Source organism: Ahaetulla prasina, chromosome 4 (genome assembly GCF_028640845.1).
Source record: "Ahaetulla prasina isolate Xishuangbanna chromosome 4, ASM2864084v1, whole genome shotgun sequence".
NCBI classification, from domain to species: domain Eukaryota; kingdom Metazoa; phylum Chordata; class Lepidosauria; order Squamata; family Colubridae; genus Ahaetulla; species Ahaetulla prasina.
The window spans coordinates 84,330,088-84,346,832 of NC_080542.1; the positions used below are offsets into that span (position 1 = coordinate 84,330,088).

At 44.1% G+C, this 16,745-nt stretch overlaps 1 protein-coding gene across 1 annotated transcript in view; it reads right to left on the minus strand.

Moving 5' to 3' along the window:
* Positions 1 to 2,393: 2,393 nt before the first annotated feature.
* Positions 2,394 to 16,745, minus strand: part of LOC131198732 (uncharacterized) — a 31,069-nt gene continuing 16,717 nt past the window's right edge. Inside the window, exons 3-8 of the mRNA XM_058183704.1 lie at positions 15,614 to 15,724; positions 14,585 to 14,654; positions 14,221 to 14,419; positions 13,894 to 14,052; positions 9,783 to 9,840; positions 2,394 to 2,677 (exon numbers count right to left, since the gene is read on the minus strand). Coding sequence (XP_058039687.1) covers positions 2,570 to 2,677; positions 9,783 to 9,840; positions 13,894 to 14,052; positions 14,221 to 14,419; positions 14,585 to 14,654; positions 15,614 to 15,724 — 705 coding nt within the window. The 3' untranslated portion in view covers positions 2,394 to 2,569. The remainder of the gene's footprint in view (positions 2,678 to 9,782; positions 9,841 to 13,893; positions 14,053 to 14,220; positions 14,420 to 14,584; positions 14,655 to 15,613; positions 15,725 to 16,745) is intronic.

The window sequence follows — 16,745 nt, forward strand, 5'->3', positions numbered from 1 at the left end:
ATGGTATGCTTCCTACATACATTTGTTAACTGGTTGGCAAAGAGTTCATATATTTCTTCTAATTCATTGGGTGGCTGATAATATACACCTATGGCAATGTCACTCCCCCCCCCTTTAAATTTACCCATATGGATTCTGGAGGGGTTTTATCTTAGATTATGTGCATTTTTGTAAATATGTAGTGATCTCTTATATATAGTGCAAGTCCATTTTTTTAGATCTGTTTTTGAACAATTTGTATCCATCCATCAGGACATTCGTCATGGGTTTCTTCCCACTAGGTTTCTGTAATGGCGACTGTGTCATACCCTACATCATGTGCTATTACTTCTACTTCACCCTCTTTGAGTATTAGTAAATAAGTATTTTTATGTCTGTCCATTGGTATGTTTCCTAATTGTTTTTTCCCCATAACTGCCTACCTCATTGTTTGATTTTTGGGGAGGATTTATGATTTTGATTTTGTGTTCTAGAGATTCTAAAGATTGGTCACCCTCCCCCATCAATTTTAGTTTAAAGCCCTTCTGATGAATTGGGCGTCTTTTTCTGACTATATTTTCCTGTTTTCATGAGATGCAGCCTATCCCTTGCAGAGTCCTTTGTGAAGGTAATGCAGTCCATGGTCCAGGAAACCAAAGTTTTCTTGGCAACACCAACCTTTTAGCCAGTGGTTTATTTCTAGAATATTCCCCCCGTCAATGGGTGTTGACCTTTTGATTGCTGGATCTTTTTATTTACTTAATATGTTTTGAAGGGCTTTAGTTGCTTTGTGTGCTACACTCACGCCATGTGGCTGTAATAGTCTGTTGGTGGTTTCTGAGATGTTTTTGATGTATGGCAGCGTTATTCTTTTTATGACTTGTGTTGTGCTATATTTGGCTCACTTTCTGATGTTGTATGGATATCCGTTTTGTTTAGATGATCTGTTTCCTTTTTCTGCAGTTCAGGATTTCTTCAGTGTGTTTGTGCTCATCTAAATAGAATTCTTATACAATTTCTCTTCTGGGAGGTTGGGTAATTACTTTGGTAATGGAGCATTTGACTGGTGTAGGTGGTTTTTTGGTGCACTTGTGCTTCTAGTTAGCTACTGTAGGCTCTGCCAATAAGAAAGGATAATGAGCTGGGGTTTTTTTCTTCTTCCTTTGTGAATTGGATTTCTTTGAAGATGATGCTTTTGTCAGTGTTTTTTAATCAGTTCTTTTGATTATAGCGAAGATGTCATCTACATATCTGATCCATATTTCCCTACTATTCCTACTAGTATTGATGACATTACCTAGTTTGGATAATGAAATGTCTGTAAAAAAACAATCAAGCTCAAAGAACACTAGGGACCCTTCACTCCATACATTTTCAATAGGAATGTTCTATACCTCTTTTTAATAGAGTATAAATATTTTCCCATGATATACAGTTTCTCAACATCATGATCAATATCACATTTATTTTTATTTGCAATTATTTAACAATTGTGTTCCATAACTTACTCTAGGAGAAAAAAGAATATTTGTAATAAATTATCTCTAACATCCTAGAGTTCCAAAACCTGTAGAGCATGATGACTGAAACTGTAATCTTACAAACTGTCAGGTCCCAGTTATTTCTACAGGGACACTGGCATTTTGGTGGGAGGAAGTGGGGAGGAATGGAGTGATCTGTACATGAAGTTTCTGTATCTGTTTCTTGCATTACTGTGTTAATCTCTATATGAAGTTTTTGTCAGTTTTGGAAGACAATTTTCCTTTTTGCTTCTTAACTGCCACATATTTTACCTAGGGAAGTTCGGAGGGGGTTGTTGTTGCAGCAGTAGAAAGTTAATCATAACAACATTCCGTATTCAAGGACAACCTGTGTCTGATGGAGACTGCCTGAAGATTGTATCCAATTGAGTGTGAAGAGTTGATTGGACAATGTGATGAACTTGTGGGTGTGGGGCAGGGCTGTGAATTATCAACTGGGTGTGGAAAACCTGGAAGCTTTCAGATTCAGGTTTTCCCAGCTGAGCCAACATGACATCTCTAATAAATTGGAACTTTAAGGAACCTCAAGCCTCTGAGCTTTATTTCATTGGGGGTGTTCCTTGGAACCCTGACATTTTCTATTTCCCTGAAATGATGTAGTGTGGGAAGGGTTTAGTAAGAATTGCTTTAAATAGCTAGTTTTAAATGAGAAACTTAAGTTCTTGCCTGGATCTCTTGTTATCACAAACCTTTCAATAAAACCTCCTTTTGGAACAACTGCAGTTTCAAGAGTCCTGCTTTCTTGGGAAGAATGGAGAGGGAAGACATTATACAAACCCAACTTCTGGGAATGAGACAGAAGAGCAAACTATAATATCAGCATGGGCAGAATATAAAGCCTTTCTTTTCTAGATATGATACTGAAGATAATCCCAATATTTACTAAGTTTATTTCAAAAAGTAATACAAATCTAAGTGACATCAACAGATACGTATACAAGTATTTGCACACACACGGAGAGATATAGATATAGACAGATATATGAATGAGAGAAACAGTTTTTCCAGGATTCTGTTTCTCTACTTCTAAGAATTCCTTTGCAAATATCTCATGTTTCATATGGAGCTGGAGAATGGACAACCAGAGATTGAAGAGGGCACAAAGCTCGATCCATACCAATCTCTCCCCTGGCCATTTTGGAAAGGAGCCCATCTACCTGCATGAGAAAAATGGCTTCATTAGTATTAAGCAGCTAATTAAAAAATATAAAAGCTTAAGTTTGACTCAATACATACTTGATACAGAATAGATCTGGAAGGGACCCTGGAGATCTAGTCCAACCACCTGCTCAAACAGGAGATCCTATACTATTTCAGACAGATGGTTGTCCAGTCTCTTTTTAAAAACCTCCAACAATGAAGCACCCACAACTTCTAAAGGCAAGTTGTCCACTAGTTAACTGTTTTCACTGTTAGGAAGTTTCTGCTTAATTCCAGGTTGCTTCTCTTCTTGAATAATTTATATCTTGCCTTCTGTGCTTTGGAAAATAAGTTCATTCCCTCTTCTTTATGGCAGCCCTTCAAATACTGAACATTGCTATCATGTCACCCCTAATCCTTCTTGTCTCTAGATTAGCCATATTCAATTTCTGCAACCATTCTTCATATAGCTGAGATGCTGAGATGGTGCAGTGGTTAGAGTGCGGCACTGCAGCTACTTCAGCTGACTGCTAGCTGCAGTTCAGCAGTTCAAATCTCACTGGCTCAAGGTTGACTCAGCCTTCCATCCTTCCGAGGTGGGTAAAATGAGGATCCAGCTTGTTGAGGGCAATATGCTGATTTATTTTATTTATTTATTTATTTATTTAAATTTTTATACCGCCCTTCTCCCGAAGGACTCAGGGCGGTGTACAGCCAGGATAAAAAACAGTAAATATACAAAGTTAAAAATATCAATTTAAAATACCTATTCAATAGTGGCCGAATTAAAACCGTCAGATTGACCAACCTAAAATACCCCATATAAAATTACAAAAGATTAAAAAATTTAAAATTTAAAATTTAAAAATTTAAAAATCAGTCCCGTCCCGCTTGAACAAATAAATGAGTTTTTAATTCCCGGCGGAAGGTCCGAAGGTCAGATATTAAATGCAAACCAGGGGGAAGGTCGTTCCAGAGAGTTGGTGCTCCAACAGAGAAGGCCCTTCCCCTGGGGGCCGCCAGCCGACACTGCTTGGCGGACGGCACCCTGAGGAGACCCTCTCTGTGAGAGCGTACGGGTCGATGGGAGGCATACGGTAACAGCAGGCGGTCCCGTAAGTACCCGGGCCCTAAGCCATGGAGCGCTTTAAAGGTGGTAACCAAAACCTTGAAGCGCACCCGAAAGACCACAGGTAGCCAGTGCAGACTGCGCAGGAGCGGTGTTACCCGGGAGCAACGAGGAGCTCCCTCGATCACCCGCGCAGCTGCATTCTGGACTAACTGTAGTCCCCGGGTGCACTTCAGGGGTAGCCCCATGTAGAGAGCATTGCAATAATCCAGATGGGAAGTGACGAGAGCATGAGTGACCGTGCATAAGGCATCCCGGTCCAGAAAGGGACGCAACTGACGGACCAGGCGAACCTGGTAAAAGGCTCTCCTGGAGACGGCCGCCAAATGATCTGTAAACAACAGCCGTCCATCCAGGAGAACGCCTAAGTTGCGTACCCTCTCTGTTGGGGCCAGTGACTCGCCCCCAACAGACAGCCGCGGTTGCAGCTGACTGTACCGGGGTGCCGGCATCCATAGCCACTCCGTCTTGGATGGATTGAGTCTGAGTCTGTTTCTCCCCATCCAGACCCGTACGGCCTCCAGGCAATGAGACAGCAGTTCGACAGCTTCGTTGGGGTGGCCCGGGGTGGAAAAGTACAGCTGAGTGTCATCAGCGTTCAGCTGATAACTCACCCCGAAGCCACTGATGACCTCGCACAACGGCTTCATGTAGATGTTGAACAGGAGAGGCGAGAAAATCGACCCCTGTGGCACCCCACAAGTAAGGCGCCTCGCGGTCGATCTCTGCCCCCCTGTCAATACCGTCTGCGACCGGTCAGAGAGATAGGAGGAGAACCACCGATAAACGGTGCCTCCCACTCCCAACCCCTCCAGCCGGCGCAGCAGGATACCATGGTCGATGGTATCAAAAGCCGATGAAAGATCCAACAGGACCAGGGCAGAGGAACAACCCCTATCCCTGGCCCTCCAGAGGTCATCCACCAACGCGACCAAAGCTGTCTCCATGCTGTACCCGGACCGGAAGCCGGACTGGAACGGGTCTAGATAGACGGCTTCATCCAGGTACTGGGGAAGCTGCCATGCCACCACACTCTCTACAACCTTCGCCACAAAGCGAAGGTTGGAGACTGGACGGTAATTACCCAAAATAGCTGGATCCAGGGAAGGCTTCTTGAGGAGGGGTCTCACCACCGCCTCTTTCAAGGCAGCGGGGAAAACCCCTTCCAACAAAGAAGCATTTATAATTCCCTGGAGCCAGCCTCGTGTCACCTCCTGAGTGGCCAGCACCAGCCAAGAGGGACACGGGTCCAGTAAACATGTAGTGGCATGTAACCTCCCCAGCAGCCTGTCCACGTCCTCGGGAGCCACAGAATCAAACTCATCCCAAGCAACATCAACAAGACGTGTCTCAGTCATCCCATCCGGATCATCACAATCTTGGTCCAAGCTATCCAGAAGCTGAACGATTTTATCGTATAGATAACCACTAAACTCCTCAGCACGTCCCTGCAAGGGGTCATCCCGTTCCCCCTGATGTAAAAGGGAACGGGTCACCCGAAACAGGGCAGCCGGGCGGTTATCTGCCGATGCAATGAGGGTGGAAACATAGGAACGTTTCGCAACCCTCATTGCCACTAGGTAGGCTTTCGAAAAAGACCTAACTAGTGTCCGATCAGCCTCGGAACGGCTGGACCTCCAGGTACTCTCTAGGCGTCTTCTCCGGCGTTTCATCTCTCTCAGCTCCTCAGAGAACCAAGGAGCCAATTGAGATCTACGCCGGGTCAGAGGCCGCAAAGGCACGACATGGTCCAAAGCCCCAGCCGCAGCCTGTTCCCAGGCCGCAACTAGTTCTTCAGTCGTGCTGTGGGCAAGATCATCAGGAAACGGCCCAAGCTCCGTCAGGAACCTCGCGGGGTCCATCAGGCGCCTGGGACGGAACCAACGCTTTGGTTCCATCTCCCTGCGGTGGTGAGTGGCGGTGTGAAAGTCTAGGCGGAGGAGAAAATGATCTGTCCATGACACCGGTGTTGTCACTAAATCCCCTAATACCAGATCATTAAACCACTGTCCAGAGATATAAATCAAGTCCAGTGTGGACCCCCCCGTGTGTGTAGGGCCATCAGTTATTTGGATCAGGTCCAAGGCCGTCATGGAAGCCTGGAACTCCTGAACCACCGTCGATGACAAGCCGGCCAATGGCAGATTGAAATCTCCCATGACCAGAAGTCGGGGAATCTCAATCGCCACCCCGGCAAGCACCTCAAGAAGCTCAGGCAGGGCTGTAGTCACGTAGCAAGGAGCCAGGTACGCGATCAACAGACCCATCTGATTCTTATGGCCCCACTTCACAAGTAGGGATTCACAGCCGGCTATCTGAGGAACAGTGGACTCTCTCGGCTCAAGACTCCCCGCCACCCCTACCCTGGGCCCTCGGCTGATGGAATGCTCGGAAACCCGGCGGGCACAGTTCAACCAGGGGCACACCCTCTTCTGCGCCCAGCCAGGTCTCCGTAATGCCCATAAAGTTCGCGGACTCCCCCCAAATAAGATCACAAATCAGGGGGGCCTTATTAACCACGGACCGGGCATTGCACAACATCAGCCGAAGGCCCGGGCCCTGAGGATCTTGGCCTTCCGGGGAACGGGTAAGAACTGAGGGACCGGAGCACGTTATCGCTTTTAAACAGCAAGTCCGTGCTCCCGGAAAATGATACGGCCCCTTGCTTCCGCCATATCTGCCCCTCCCACTTACCGTACAGATGGAACCAACATCAACCCCTGGAACGAACCCCTCACCCCCCTCCCTCGGACCGGATAAAACGCCATGGACAACTCCCGGGACTGGACTTACCCTCCCCGACGGGTTTCCCCCCCCGTCGCTTTCCTCCTCCCCTTTAAAAGACCCTTATTAAAAAACCTATCTACAAAACCCCAAAGATTCTTCTTCTTCGCATGCCACCTCTCCGGGTCCCAAGACCCCTCGTTAAGGCAGGCCCTCGATAACACAGAGGGCCATTCCTGCGAGGCGGAGGAACCTCGCAGTCGGAGAAGGTCAGCCGACGAATATTTCATGCAAGAGATTAAATAACAGTGGGAAAAAGGTAATTCCTTAGCCGTTTGATGGTATTGATGGTATTGCGGCCTACGGACAAGTCAGGGCAGTCCCAGTCCCAAGGCCTAAAGGCCGGTAGGGGCAATAAACAAGATGGAGTTCGGCTGATGGATTCTGCCGTTCAATGCCGCCCCTAATGGGTGCAGCAAAAGTTTATGCCCACTGGTGTCGCCCATGGTCCAGTCCGGGCCGTCCAGAATTGATGCCACCGCTGAACAATGCCGCTAGAAAACAGAGCGGCAAACTTCCAGCCGCTGATGACAAGTGCGGCCGGCCGCAGTAAACAATGATCCAGCCTCGCCATTTCTAACGAGCGCCGCTCCGCATCCCTCCAAAATGGCCGGTGCCATCTGCCGTTGCCACCGATGGTATCAATGCCGCTGAAGGTATCTAAGCGGCTGGTGCCAATGCTGCTATACGATACCGCCGCTGGCAACCGTCGGCCGCCAGTGTCCTGCCGGGCTGCTGGGCCGCCGGGCCGCAAAAACGGTATCAATGCCGCCGATGGTATCAATGTCGCTGGAGATCTCTAAGCGGCTGATGTCAATGCCGCTATATAATATCGCCGCTGGCCAACGTCGCCCGCCAATGTCCTGAGCAGCTGCCAATGTCCTGAGCGGCTGCCGGGCCGCAAAAACGCCCTTTCCAGCGGGCGCCGCGCTCCAAGCCCAGCCAAGATGGCCGCCGGCAACCATCCGCCGCTCGCCCGCCTCACCAGCCTCGTTCCCGGCAGCCGAGGGTCTAAAAAGACACCAAAATATCTCCTTCGGCTGCCGGAAAGATGGTCTCTGAAGCGGTGAGCACAGATGGCTCAAAAGCCGCATCCGAGGCATCGCGGCCAGGAAAAACGCCGCCCCACCACTTGCATGATTCTCAGGAACCATTCCCGCGCATGCTAGAGAGTTAAGCTGCTTTTTCAAAAACAGCCTGTGTTGTGGAAGCAGTGTCCATGTTGAAAGGAGATGGAGATAAGCAAACTCAGAGTGAATGCCATGTGTTACCAGAATTGAACCTAACAGATATGAAAAACAAAAAAAGTTATTTGAACAAGAGGAGTAAAGAATTAATCAAACCACTTGGTAAACGGCAAGTGTTGAATAAAAGCCCTATGCTCTCTGAGGAGACCCAGGAAGCACTGGATATTAAGGAGCTGAGAAAAATGAATCAAGACCAGACGAAGGTCAAATGGAACAGGAAGCGTCAGTTGTTCACAAAAGACGCCAGGAGACAAAGTGAACCAACTAAGAGAAAAATTCTGTAAGCTGCTTAGAAAGGGCTGTAAAAGCACTATATAAGCCTAAGTGCTATTGCTATATGTTTTAGTATCCTTGACCTTAATCATCTTAATTGCAGTTCTCTGCACTATTTCCAATGTCTCAACATCTTTTTTGTAATGTGGTGACCAAAATTTGATGCAATATTCCTGGTGTGGCCTTACAAAGGTTTTATAAAGAACTAATATTTAATGTGATTTGATTCCATGCCTCTGTTTATGCAACCAAGGATTGCATTAGCTATTTGGGCTGCCTCCGCACGCTGCTGGCTCATATTAAAGTCATTGTCTCTTCGAATGCCAAGATCCCTCTCATAGTTACTGTTTTTGAGCCAGGTTGCATCTAAACAGTACTTGTACCTTTGGGTTTTCCTGCCTAAGTCTAGAATCTTGTTTTTCTCTACATTAAATTTCACTTTGTTGGATAGAGGCCATTGTTCAAGTCAAGATCCTTTTGAATTCTGAGTTTGTCTTTTGGGGTGTTGGCTAATTCTGCCAGCTTAGAGTTATCTGCAAATTTGATGAGTTCCACTTCAATTCCCTCATTTAAGTCATTTATGAAGATATTGAAGAGTACTTAGCCTAAGACAGAAACTTGTGGTACCCCATTGCATACTTCACTCCATGTGGATGTAGTAGCATTAAGGACTACTCATTAAGTATGGTTTGTCAGCCAGTTACACAATGCATAGTCCTTAATGATACTGTACATCTACATCAGGATGTCAAGCTCAATTTCACTGAGGGACACATCAGGGTTGTTTGACCTGGGGGGGCGCTGGGTGTGTGTGGCCAGAGTGGGTGTGGCCACCTTGATGTCACTCCTGTCTGGGGTACCTGTGGTGGCCCGAGTGCTCTGCCAGTTAAAACAGGCTCCCAATCTCCATTTTCGGCTGGGACAACCTCCTGCAATCCTCTGCCAGCGAAAATGGAGCTCAGGAGGCCTTCCTGAGTTCCATTTTTGCTGGCAGAGGCACCACACGCCAGTCCTTCACTGTTTCCAGGGAGGCCCCGTGGGCCAGGTCTAAGCATCCCCCGGGCCAGATCCAGTCCCCGGGCTTTGAGTTCATACCCCTGATTCACATGGAGGGAAGTAATTATTAGGCTATATGTTACGCTATTATTAGGCTATATATTCCTAATAATTAGAAAGTAATTATTAGGCTACTATTAGTCGATTATTAGGCTATCCAAGAAGCCTTTGGGAAATGAGTTATACCCATATCTGATACAGAAGGTTCTTCCTTTTCTACCCTCAAATCACACAGAGTAGATTACTGGTTACAATGATGAAAAAGTTTGACAAAGGAACAGCTGATCTAAGACACATATTCCTGTAGGAGTCAAGTTTGGGAATGAAAGAGAAATTCCTAAAAGCCTCAGAACATTGGACCAAATTTGTGTCTCCCAATAATAAATGAGACGTCTATGGGAAGCCCATAAAAACAAAATGACATTTTCTCAAGTATCTTCCTAGTGAACTAACACTGAAGAGTTTTGTTGCCTGAAATAATGATTCCTGATTAATAATCACTGATATTCATGAATTTATTTAAACCATTTTTAAATCACAACACCATTGTTATAGTGAATTCATGTAAGCAGCCATACAAACAGAATGCTACTATTGAGGATTTAGTAATTCCTCCCATTGCTTCACACTCACCCGCTGAGCATAGACCTGGTCTTCTTGGGGCTGGTATAGTTTTTTAATCTCTACAGTTCTGCAGGTAAAGGATAATGTGAAAGAAGAGGTATTAGCCAAGTGATGCAATGCAATTCCTCCAAGCTACTGTAAAATGAGACCTTTCTAATTACTCTACCCATATATAAAAATAAAAGCCTCACTTATTGTTTAAGATTCCTTTCTTTTAAATTTGAAGAAGAATGTGATAGGAGTAATGGTGACTCAGAGGATCTGGACCTCCACACCTTATCTGCTTTCTATCCTGTCCTCCCCTGGATAACAAATACATCTGTAATGGCCTGGTAAAAGCTTGGGTCTGAGGGTCCAGCACAACCAATAACGTCTCCGTGCTGTACCCAGGCCAGAAACCGGACTGGCACAGGTCTAGATAGACAGTTTCATCCAGGTACTGAGGAAGCTGATGCGCCACCACACTCTCAACAACCTTTGCCACAAAGCGAAGGTTGGAGACCGGACAATAATTTGCTAAAACAGTTGGGTCCAGGGAAGGCTTCTTGAGGAGGGGCCTCACCACCGCCTCTTTCAGGGCGGTAGGGAAGACACCCTCCCTCAAAGAAGCATTAACAATTCCCCGGAGCCCACCTCGTGTAACCTCCTATGTGGCCAGCACTAACCAGGAGGGACACGGGTCCCATAAACATGTGGTTGCATTCAGCCTCCTCAGTATCCTGTCCATGTCCTCAGGAACCACAGTGTCAAACCCATCCCAGAGAACACCTCCAAGATCTGCCTCCGTCTTCCCATCTGGATCTACCCAAACTGCGTCCAGCCCGTCCCGGATCTGAGCGACTTTATCATGCAGATATTTTCCAAAGTCCTCAGCACGTCCCTGCAAGGGATCCCCCCTGGCTCCCTGAGCAAGAAGGGAGTGGGTCACCCGAAACAGAGCGGCTGGGCGATTATCTGCCAATGCAATAAGGGCGGCGAAATACTCATGTTTTGCCATTCTTATCTCCACTAGATAGGTCTGAATATAAGACCTAACTAGTGTTCGATCCGATTTAGAACGGCTGGTCCTCCAGGCACTCTCTAGGCATCTTTTCCGGTGCTTCATCTCTCTCAGCTCCTCAGAGTACCAAGGGGCTGGTCGAGATCAGCGCTGGGTCAGAGGCCGCAAAGGTATGACACGGTCTAAGGCCCCTGCCGCCGCCCGTTCCCAGGCGGCGACAAATTCCTCAGCAGAGCCATGAGCCAGGTCCTCAGGAAATGGCCCAAGCTCAGGCAGAAACCTCTCTGGGTCCATCAGGTACCTGGGATGGAACCAGCGAGTCGGTTCCATCTTCCTGCGGTATGGGTTGGCAGTTCAAAAGTCCAGCCGAAGGAGAGAATGATCAGACCATGACAAGGGTTGAATAGCTAAATCCCCTAATTCAAGATCATTCAGCCACTGTCCAGAGACAAAAATCAAGTCCAGCGTGTTTCCCCCAGTGTGCGTGGGACCATCAACTAATTGGGTCAGGTCCAAGGCCATCATGGAAGCCATGAACTCCCGAGCCGCAACAGATGCTTCACCGGTCGATGGCAGGTTGAAATCCCCCATGACCATAAGACTGCCACCCCAGCTATCACTTCCAACAGCTCGGGCAGGGCTGCTGTCATGCCGCAAGGAGCCAGGTACGTGATCAGCAAACCCACCTGTATCCCATGACCCCACTTCACACAGAGGGATTCACATCCAGCTATCTATGGTACAGTGACCTCCCTCGGTCTCAGAACCTCATTAATAACAACTGCCACCCCTCCACCCCTACCCTGGGCCCTCGGCTGATGAAATGCACGGAAGCCTGGTGGGCAAATTTCAACAAGGGGTGCCCCCCCTTCCGTGCCCAACCAGGTCTCCGAAATGCCCATCAGGTCTGTACCCCCCTCTTGGATAAGGTCGAAAATGAGGGGGGCTTTATTCACAACAGACCTGGCATTGCACAACATCAGCCGAAGGTTCAGGCTCTGAGGATCCCAGCCACTCGGGGAACGGGTGAAGTCAGAGGGATTGGAGTGCGGGATCGTTCGCAAATAACGCTCCCGCACTCCCCGAACATGATATGGTCCCCCACTTCTGCCATATCTGCCCCTCCCAATTACCGTGCTGATAGCAAGGCCCTTGTGGAGCTGAGCACCCACCTCGATCTTCACTTCCGGACCTGCAGTATATACCCGGCAAGCCTTTGCAGGATCTGGCCATCTCCCTCTCCTAATCCCTGGTGGGTCTCCCCCTAGACCCATCTTCACCCTCCCTTCCCTTAAAAACCCATTAAAAAACGAATTTAAAAAACCCCGAAGTTGCTTCTTTGCCGCATGCCACCTCTTGGGATTCCAAAATTTTGACTATAGGATGCCGCAATAGCCATAACAACAAGGAACAGTAGTTAAAAATCTGCTGAGTGACTTTGTGCCAGTCACTGTCTCTCAGCCCAACTCACTTCACAGGGTGGTTGTTGTGGAGAAAGTGGGAGGATAAGGAGTATTAGAAATGTTTGCTACCTTGAGTTACTTATAAAGAAATAAAGATGGAATAAAAATTAAATAAATACATACATAAACAAGTCTCCTAGTTCAATGCTATCATAATTTTTAATGGTTGCTGAACAAGTGGTCATTAATTGAGGATTATGTATGTAAATGTGTTCCACTGTCTATTTATGTAATTCATAGGAAAAAGAATATTTCAGGAGAAAAAGAACGCTTGGTCAAGTTCAATTTAGTTTAGAGAATTACTATCTGATATCATCATTATTATCCTCAACCTCCCTGTTCATTAAAGTCTTCTGGAGTGGATCACCTAAGCTATAAGTGAACCAAATATACATTTCTTCATGACTTGACTCTGGGTCTTCTCTGCGGGTTGTGCACCTAATGTGCTCTTTATCAAATTTAGGGACTCAACTTTCTTGTTGGCATTTCAAAAATATAAAAATTTGGTATACTGAAACATTGAATAATTAAATAATGAATGATTGTATCTTAATACAAATAGATGTAAAGAGGTTTGTACATGTTGATGACTCTAATGTATATTAGTTTAATATAATTAGTCTTTTTTATGTTTTCACTGGAGTTATTATGAGACCCCCATATTTGAAGGTATAAAATTTTTATGAGAAACAAACAAAAATAAAATTTTTTCACTGTAACAGAATAGATGGTGTAATAAAGGGTTATTTATCTACATACTTTTATAACTATAAATGATAACTTTTTCAGTATTTACAATATTCACAGTATTCTAGCCACATTTCAAAAGACACAGTTGTAGTTGAAAAAACAGGATACACCTGATCTGCAAATATATTTTTTTATAGGGCAGTAGTACTTGGAGGAAAAAGTGAGCATAAGTAAGAAGCCTCCAGTATCAGCTGGAGTTATCTAATTTCCTAATCTGTATTTGCTTTTTAAAATCAGAAATAGGTCATAATTCAATTGTGTCTCTGTATCAGCAATATCAAGAAGGCCAGTAGTTTCCCAACACTAATCTAACAACCTCAGTGATTTTCTCTCTTTAGCACTGAAGATATTTCTAATTTTTCTTTTACAAAGTTAAGATACTTATGTGAGCTCCAATCTTGGAGACCGCAAGACTGCTTTTATCCATATATTTCTTCCATTGAGTAAGAAAGAGGCAAAGAATACTTAGGATGGTGTTATCAGTATGGTATTCTTGTTTTGATAAAAAGTAATATTTTAATGATTAAATAAAACAGAAATCAAACAATCTTTTATATGCATTTCAATTTCTCACTAAATTAAAAAAAAAATCACTAGTGATTCATAAACAACTGAAAGATCCAATACTGTAATCAACTACATTTTAATTTGGATTTATCTGCAAACTCCTTTGTTTCCTAAGCCTAGAAATGTAAATGATGTAATTCATATATTTGAATAAATACGTAGATGAAATAACATAATTGTGCAAATGACATAATTAATGCAACAAAAAAAATCATAGTTAATGACAATTTTGCTTATATGAATACTACTTCCCACAAATGGTCCATTAAGTTTACTATGTTTAACTTTATAATATGTAACATACAAATACTCTGGAGATTGATAGTTCCATGCAATTTACCTTTTTTTTTCTTTAAAGCCATCAATTGCAAAGAGTGAAGAAGGGGAGGTTTTCATCAAAGGGGAAAGGTTCTTTAAAGTACTCTGGGGTGTATAAACTCTATTATTTTTTCTTTGGATTTGCTGGCACATAGGACATTTCTTTGGTTTCTCTTGGTTCCTATAACAATAAATCAGTAAGGCATTAAACAGCAAGCACTAAACTAGAATCTCAACAGCTGCAATTGCACCCACAGACAATAAGAAAGGATGCTGAGATGAGAACATCAGCAGCTTGTTTTCCATTCTTGAGACAGAGGACTTACAAGGGGAAGATAGGTAGTTGTACCTGAGCACACAGTCCATGCAGACATAGTTGTCCAACAGTCCCTCAGGTACAGAAATATTCATTGGGGAGAGGTGAAAAGGGACCAGATTTTCTCCATCCTGAATATAAACTAAGCCTCTGTGAAGCAACAGAGGAACCCAGCTGGATGCTGGACAGCTCAGTACCATTCCATGGACCACACACCAACCGCGGACCATATCTAAAAGATAAAGAAGGCTGACTCAAGATCTAGTATTATTAGTATTCCTTAAGTCTGTTCTGTAGAGTCCAATCATTTTGAACACAGTCCCAAATTATTTCAGTCAAATTCATTTATTTCTAAGCTTTCATTTCTACCCTGACTCCTCCCCCAAGATCTGATCACCTGTTTTATCTTCAGAGGTCTCCGTTTTTATATCCTTGGTCATATTTGGAGGAGAGGTCTGCACAAGAGTCTGGAAGAGCAAGTGAGTATCAGAATTAGTAATATTATAAAATAGCCTTTATAAATTAACTGTTCTGCCAAGGATGGGTAGCTACATTTGGAATGCTTACAGACAGAACACCAAGACAAAAGGCTCTTTTATTGCTCACAACCATCTTCTACTATTCAGAGATAAAACAGCTAAATTAAACTTTTATAGTCAGAAACAATCATGGCAAATTTATCAATATGTATTCATGGAAAGCCTTATTTTGAATATCTCAGAAAGTAGTACATGAAGTGCCTTATGCTAAGGCAGATTACCAATCCATATAAGAAAATGTCACCAATTTTAAGTGGCAATGTTTTCACAAATTTATAGCTAGAAATCTGACTACATTATTAAAATACTGATTTTTCCTCACCTAGGGTTGCCAGATATTGTCCTTCTAAGCAAAGTTTTTGTTTCTACCAATTTCCTTTCTAACCATTTTTTTTCTAGTAATATTCTGTCCTACTTCAGATCCTGTCAGTCAAAGAACTCCAACTATTGGGATCCAAAAGACCTTATGTGCTGGAGTGGCCGCCCCTAAGGTAAGATCTGCTCATATTCTCCTATTTTTTCACAAGAGCCTGAAGACATGGCTTTGCTGGTTGGCTTGAGGACCAGATGGAGGAGTTCCACACTAGAGGTGGTTGCTAAATTGATAGCAGATTTCACCTCCCCTCCCACTTGTTTTCTGCTCTCCAGCCATCCACCTTTTTGGTTATCATATGGATGTATTATTCTCACTGTGTTCTTTTGTGATTGCTTATTTTATTGTTCTATTATTTTACTTCTGTTTACACTCCTTTTATTTTTCTTCCTTTTTATTATTGTAAGCCGTCTAGAGTAGCCCCACAGCAAGACAGGCGGCAAATGAATTTAAGAAATAAATAAATAAAATTGCCCTCCTGAAATCCCATCAACCTATGTTTGGAACTACTAACCCCAAGATTGTTAGATTTCTCTTCTGGCTTGTTTGTTTCTTCTTTATTGCAAGCAATTCTCAATGAAGATTCTTCATGATAAGCTTCTAGCCTTTCTATAAGTTCAGTGTTCTGAGAAGAAAAAATTACAATTGCAGCAATAGGAGGATATAAGAATTAATCTCAAAAGTTAAGTCCGCTCAGGGGATGATTACATTTATCTGGCAGTTCAGTAGCTTCAATGATCCTAAGAGTGATGCCAGACACCTTTGCTGGGAGGATCAGAAGGAGAGGAAAGAACCTACTGGCAATTTGCAATGTCAAACCTGATGAGGATTTGCAGGCATGAGGGAACCCATCTAGGAGGGGTGTAATGCTCCCAGTTTGAACCAGATTGTCCGATCCGGTAATGATGGCAGCGGGTGGTTCGGAGAACTGGTAGCAAAAATCCCTGCCCCCCACAGCCATGCCCAGCTGAGCTGTGCAATCATCAGAGGTTTTTTTTTCCTTTTAAAAGCATTTTTTTTTGGCTGAAAAAATGCTTTTAAAAGTAAAAAAAAAAAGCTTCTGAGGATCACGCAGTTCAGCTGGGATTGTCAGAACCTTTTAAAAGCATTTTTTCTACAACCTCTTCGGCCGAAGAGGTTATAAAAAATGCTTTTAAAAGATTCTGACGATCAGGCAACTCAGCTGGGATCATCAGAACCTTTTAAAAGCATGTTTTTACAACCTCTTTGGCTGAAAAGGTTGTAGAAAAATGCTTTTAAAAGTAAAAAAAAAGTTGGCCACACCCACTCGGTCACATTACCCCCCCAGCCACACCCACAGAACCGGTAGTAACAAATTTTACATTTCACCACTGCCACCTAGGTTTCATAAAATTAACTCTTCTATAAACCTAGAAGACAGATGGACTCCCACATTAATTCCAGGTGTATTATGTTGAACAAGCCTAACAGACTGGTTCAAATAAAGCCACAATGCTTTACAAACCACAATGGCTAGATTTATACATTGAGCAATAAATAAAGCAATAATCATCTTTCAACATATCTAAATGACATTTAGTTGGAGAAAGTGGATATAAAAAACATAATGCAAAATAAAAGAATGGTTGTAATTTGTCAGTGTATAAGAATTTATGAACTGGAAT